This window comes from Micropterus dolomieu, linkage group LG14 (genome assembly GCF_021292245.1).
Source record: "Micropterus dolomieu isolate WLL.071019.BEF.003 ecotype Adirondacks linkage group LG14, ASM2129224v1, whole genome shotgun sequence".
NCBI classification, from domain to species: domain Eukaryota; kingdom Metazoa; phylum Chordata; class Actinopteri; order Centrarchiformes; family Centrarchidae; genus Micropterus; species Micropterus dolomieu.
In genome coordinates this window covers 12,158,280-12,164,816 of record NC_060163.1, presented here as the reverse complement: position 1 = coordinate 12,164,816, position 6,537 = coordinate 12,158,280, and the positions used below count along the sequence as shown (strand labels likewise).

The 6,537-nt window shown below is 43.2% G+C and overlaps 1 protein-coding gene across 4 annotated transcripts in view; it reads right to left on the bottom strand.

Moving 5' to 3' along the window:
* The window catches only part of capn15 (calpain 15), a 43,142-nt gene that overhangs the window by 5,328 nt on the left and 31,277 nt on the right, over window positions 1-6,537 (bottom strand). For 3 of the 4 annotated variants that reach the window (XM_046068638.1, XM_046068637.1, XM_046068636.1), the window contains 4 exons: window positions 4,634-4,786; window positions 2,453-2,614; window positions 2,062-2,300; window positions 1,783-1,952 (listed from right to left, as the gene is read on the bottom strand). In XM_046068638.1, coding sequence (XP_045924594.1) covers window positions 1,783-1,952; window positions 2,062-2,300; window positions 2,453-2,614; window positions 4,634-4,786 — 724 coding nt within the window. Of the gene's footprint in view, window positions 1-1,222; window positions 1,340-1,782; window positions 1,953-2,061; window positions 2,301-2,452; window positions 2,615-4,633; window positions 4,787-6,537 lie in introns of those variants that run through there. The other variant, XM_046068639.1, reaches the window with a different exon arrangement.

Sequence of the window (6,537 nt, the reverse complement as noted above, 5' to 3'; positions counted from 1 at the left end):
AAATCCCTCCTGCAGTGTGTGCAAACCTGGTGAAAAACTACAGGAAACGTTTGACCTCTGTAATTGCAAACAAAGGCTACTGTACCAAATATTAACATTGAGTTTCTCAGGTGTTCAAATACTTATTTGCAGCTGTATCATACAAATAAATAGTTAAAAAATCATACATTGTGATTTCTGGATTTTTTTTTTTTTTTAGATTATGTCTCTCACAGTGGACATGCACCTACGATGACAATTTCAGACCCCTCCATGATTTCTAAGTGGGAGAACTTGCAAAATAGCAGGGTGTTCAAATACTTATTTTCCTCACTGTATGTATATCAATAATATGCACTTTAGTTTGGCGGTCTGACTCTTGTGATGCTCCAGGACAAATCAGAGCAGGATTGACAGTCTTTCCCTGAGCTCACAGACAGCTCAGAGGAGCTTGAGAAACACAAAATTTGATGAAAGTGAACTGATATTTAAAATTCAGACATTCTAAATTCTCATACAGGCGCAGACTGAAGTGTGTGCTGTTGGTGTAGAAGCAAGGATGCAGCCGTCAGTAATTGTGCATGCAGAGTAAATGAAATGCTACATTTGTATATGGATCACTTGGCGTTAAGAGACATAGGATGGTGAATGATTTTGCTGCTCTATTTCCAATTTACAAATTGGTAAACAAATCTCATATACTCTTTTTTGCTAGAGATATCAGACTGCAGCAGATAAAAAGAAAAACAAACACAGCCAGCCATAACAAAAGGATATACAGCATCAGAGATAATCACAGACATCACTAAATACATTTTAAGATTAAAGTTAAATATTTGGTCTTGTGGAGATGCTGGCGGACTGCGTTGTCCAAAATCTTCTATCGGTGTGAAAATGTATTGAGATCTGGTGACTGTAATTTTATTCAGGTCATTTTCATACTCAAACCATTCAGTGAGCCCTGGTGTACGGGAGCATCTGCATCTGTTAAGTTTCTCCACTCTTTAATTAAGGTTTTTCATTTAATTTGTCCCCGCATTCTGCATTCACAGTAACAACTCTCTGAAGGTGAGAGGACTTTCATCTTTCATGCATTGGTTGACCCTTTTTTCTGGGGCTTTGGCTGCTGTCATTTCATGTCCAGCGGCCTAGTAACACCATCTAGTAATCCCACTGTACCTAAAATATATCTGTCAGCCACACATGTATGTGCTCAATACAAAACTCTTTTTTCACGACTCAAGACTGCTGAAATTATTTATTAATCCTCTTTTAACCATATTGTTGAAACACTACCGTTCGTGTAGTGGCAGCAGTGCACTCCCGAGTGCTTGGCCCGCCTATCTTGAGTGGTGAGTTCCTGGGGAGATGAATGACTTAACAAAGATGAACTCAAGTGTTTAAAAAGCTCTGTCATCCTCTGAAATACCAGCCTATGTGACAGCACTTTAAGGAAAGCACTGTTCAGGAGAGCCAGAATAATTTCCTTGGGTGTGAGTGGCTGTGTGTGTGTGTATGTAGGGGAGATGCGCACATACTTGCATGTGTAAAGACAGAATAGGATTGGGGACTGTGCTGAGGAAATCTAAAGTGTTATCTCAAAGCGGCTTACAGAGTTAGAAGCGTTCTCCGGCTTCACAAGCATATATATTACATTCAAAGATGAAGTATGTTGTTGTGAGACAGGGAGAAGGGAGGACAGAGAAAGTGAAAACTGGGGAAGTAGGAAACAATAACAGGTATGTAACAGAACTATGGGTTGGTTTATTGCAATGTGCTTGTTCTGAAATGAGTGTGTCTCACCTCGTGTCTTTCGCCTTTGTTTTCCGTGAGGAGGATGATGGCATCAGCCAGTGTGGTGGCGGTCGCCTCCACCTGCTCCACCATCACCTGTCTAGAGCTGTAGATAGCGAGGATGTAACCGGGGAAGTCCTGGCTGGGTCGTCGTGGCACTCCGCTGGTGGGGCTTGAGACTGGGAAGAAGAGTTATGTATGGTAAACAGGGTTATAGTATGGATGAACTGATAAGCAACAAAAACAAGAAAAGCATATGCGTTGTGCATATTTTATCCGTACACCTACCGGGCGTGGGCGGACCTCCCGTAGTCCCACTGACATTCATCTGCCAGTGGTTGAAGGCGCAGCAGACAACAGCATACTCCCCCGGCTCCAGCATTACATCACAGCCAACAAACTTTTTCACCGCTCGCTTGCTGTGAGCCAACAAGCGTCCCAGGGTCAGCTTGTTGCCGTTGCCGAAGGAGGCACGAAACACCATGATGCATAGGTCCAGTAGGTGGCTGTCAGCTGTGTCCGAACGCCTGTAGAGGGAGAGGGGAAGAATGGGTTTAGCTCATACAAAGGTAAGGGCGGCAGGAAAAAAACAAAAAAACACTGAAGGGGAGGAAAGGTGGGGAGGAAAGGTGGGGAGGGGTGACGGAGGACTGAAAATGCTGAGAACTGTCCTATTTACCTGCTTCCCTCCTGGAAGAGCGCAAACTCCAACGCCGTCCTCTCCAGCACAGTGAGGGCTGTGACAGTGACCGGCCCGCTGGCCTTGCTGGGGAAGCAGCCCTGTAGCCTCACCTCCTGCCAGTCTGAGTGAATCTTACAGATGTCCACTGAGTCAAAGTACCTGTGGGAGGAGATGGTTGAAAGGATAGAGCCTTCTTTAGAATATACACGGCATCAAAAGAAAAGTCTGCATGATTCCAGACGTGCATAAGGACCCGTTCTTCTGAGACACCAGCAGTTAGACTGTGCTCTGCCCCTGCCATGAGCTAAGTCTATTTATATGCATAACAAGCAGCTGTTTAACATTAGCATAGCCTCTGAGGGTACTGCTGTACAAACACCATTTACCTTGCTAACATATTAGGCCTCGTCCTTCAAAGAGAGCCCCCTCAGAGACATTCTCTTCCTCACTTTCAGTCTGTTTTCATTGTTTCATCACTTCCTAACCTTGCCTTGACAACTGTCTTACACCTTACTTTTGTCTCCTTGACAATAAGGAAGGAGAGCAAGAAAAGGTAGGTTTGCTGAAGCTTTACATTAGGTTTTTATCCCTAGAAAAAAATGTGTCTGCAATGAAAAAAACTTCACTTCCACTTGACACACATGAATCAAAATAAGCGCCTTGATATTTGTCCAACAAGCTGACCACCTTTTCTTTTTCCACACTAAAACAAGTCAAGGCAGACACAGGCTGAAGGGTTTGTCATATAGCACAAGGGTGAGATTATTTGTCTGTCGGAGAAAACAAAAACAGAAGTCAAATGGGATTCTCGTCTGGGCCGAGTACATTTTTCAGTTTTGAGTCGTTCAGGAGGACTGCCACATTGATCCTTCTGGACTTATTGCAACTCTTATTTTGTTAGACACAAGGGACATGAATAACAGACCTACACACAGACTCACAGCTCAAAATCTATCTTTGGCAAACCTACTAACCTGGTGGACCTTGTGACAACGCCTATTGATCAGACGGCTTGTAGACAGTAAGAAAAAAAAAAAAACCTTTCTAGCCAGTTGCAGTGCTGTTCCTGATCTCACAGCTTGGTAGTGTAAAATCAGGTCATTAACACAAAATATAAACACTTCGTGAAAAGCTTTTGTTGACAGCCACACAGATTCCCTTCAAGCTTTATTAGATTTTTTTTCGCTTTTGGCTTTTTAAGGCTGTAATTCAGTTTTTTGTTTTTTTTTCTTTTCATTTCTGACATTATGGTTCAGTCAGTTATGTTTTAGGACACTCCTAGGCAACAGCTCCCCATTATGTTTCAGATTACTGTTGGTTTTGCTTTCATTCAAACTGTTAACAGGCAACCATGTTTACTGACCAATGACATTTTCTGAAAGCTAGGGATTTGCAGGCATGCATAAAAACCCACAGAAGCAAGAAAAACACTAGTCAATACTTGATGCTGTGTGTGACTTAATAGCAGGATTAATCCAATATGGCAAAACACACTGAGTCTAGAGTCTAAACCTCCTGCCTACCAAATCCCTGGCTACCAAAGCAACCACAAAAAAAACCAACACTGGGGAACCAGTGTATGATGCACTTGTCAACAAACACAATGTATTAAAAACAACAAAAATGTTGTCCTTCAGTTTGTTGTCAATACCAGATGGCCAACAAAATCCACAAAGGCATGAGATTACTAAGCCTTTTAGCACATTACGTGCATCCATCATGGAACGATAAAAGGACATTTTGAGAGTTATTAACATTATTAACATTATCACATGAGCACAGAGTGATTGACTGTTAAGTCATCTCTGAAAAAGGTAGTGCAAAAGAAATTCACAGTAACAATGACTTATCAGCAAAACTGCTGACAAAATATTACTGTTCACTATCAACTTTAAATGCTACCATGCCTCCAGAGGGCCACTAGGGGGGAGACTGGCAAAGTGGGAATCAGTGACTGAATGAATAGTCTGAAAGGGTGAGTTACTTTATGAGATACTCCAACCACAAATGAGGTGGTCGTGGGTTATCACTTAAAGATTTTGTGATGCTACTGTAGTAACATCTGTCATGGGGAAAATAAGCTTGCTTCCTGAGGTAATCAAATCAAAAAATGGTTTCATACAGCTTAGATATATGCAATTAGCACAAAAAACATCTCTCTGTAAACACGTCTCTTACTTGATAAAGTCGCTGTACTCCATCCAGAAGACACCCTCGCTGCTGCCATGCGCCATCAGCTCGTGACGCAGGTGCTGTGGCCAGTCTGTCCACTCGTCCGACCAGCTGCCGTTCCACGAGAAGCGACCCCACGGGTTACGCAGCCGCAACAACCTGAAGCATGGGCAAAGAGTGTTAGGTAGGGAGGAAGATGATTTCCAGAAAGTGAGAGAGCCCAATACAGGATCCAGTTAAAGTGACAAGAGTTTTCAGTCAGCACAGTATCCCCATCTCCACAGACTGATACTGCTCCTCTTATGGATGATTGCCTACTTTTTAACAACCCAATTCATTTTACTGCCTCCTCCCTACAGTGAAAAATTTAGGAGGTATAATGAGAAACCATATTGGAGAGGTGTCCCCCCCCTCCTACCTCCAAAAAAGGGCAGGTGAATCACTGTTTCCAAGCTGCTTTTCATCTCCTCCGGCTCCTAGCAGAAGGACTTCAACTCATTTTAGATCAAGCGCTGTGGCCCAGCCTTCTACTCCGATTGCTTTATGGCAGTAAATTAAAGTGGCTGTGTGAGGCTCTTGAGCAAATTACAGTTGGGATTTACAGCTACTCTAAACTTCCTCTCACAGGTAGGCCAGAAGAGGCCTCCATTGTGTTGACTCACAATGCTATCAAAATCAAAGTGATCAAATTGAACTGATGTGCACCTGTTCTCTATTGGCATCAAGCCTCCACCAGTGTTTCCCATTAATTAATGAGACCATGGCGGCCCGCCATAGTCTAATTTGCTCTGCCATAGTCTCAAAATGAACCAAAAATAGTTTTACACATCTCATAATAACGTTTCAGACCTCTAACATTGTGTTTTGTGGGCGCTGCTGTAAGCTTGCACGCTCTGGCATCCAACTCGAGACAACCACTTTTCTTTTGAGGTAACGTTAACGGCCTGTTTCTGTCACTTGTTTGTCGGCGATTAAGCTAGCCGCGCCTACATTTGGAGTGCACACGTATTAAAGAGGTGGTATTGGGCTTTTTGGCTTTTCCCTCTCCTTTATTGAGTTATATATCTTTTTTGTGCATGTAATAGGTTTGCAAAGTGAAAAAGCCCAAAGTCCAGCCCAAAGGGAGTTCCCATCTCCCACAGAAAGCTCTGCTCTGAACTGCTTGAAAACAGCTCGTTTGTAGTCCAGCCCTTCACTTCCTTTACTTGTGACATCACAATGAAAACGCATCACAAAGCTTGCCAAACGCCCTCAATCCAAGCTAGTCTGAGCGGAGGCTCTTTGGCTCGACTCACTTTTGTTTGGTTTTCCATTGTAGAAATGTTGCACCTCACCTCCGTCGAGGTTCCAAGCGAGCTGAGGTTATACTAAAATGTGACGTGAAAACACAGCAGACTGCTGACTGGTCAGAGAGAATATTCACTATTCACTGCATCATCATTGCTGCACCAGACAGAGGCCAGCAACAGAAAGTTTTATATTTTACAGTTTTCGTATGGAATTTCATCACTAAATCCACTTCTGAGAAGTTTTGAGGTGAGAAATCAGCTGTGTAGATTTCGTATATTGACAGTTTTACGAGAAGTGATGGCCCTCTGCTCCCGCTGTCACACGGACCGCTGCAGCAACAACAGCAGAGGAAAACACAGCTGGAAGGTTTTCATACCGCTTATCTGTCTTTACATTCTGAGTAATGTTGAAACGTTTTAACTTAAAAAAGAGAAAGCTGTGTGGATCGCTGGTGTGTGTGTCGCAGCGAACATTATGTCGCTGCAGTTGTGTGTGGCGTTGCTATGACGACAAGCTACGTACTATCTCTGGGTACTGTCTGCAATGGAAAACGGAGCAGGGCCGAGTAAAGTCAAGTCTTTCGATTGGCGCTATGGTAGCATTTTTCAGCAAGGCAGCAT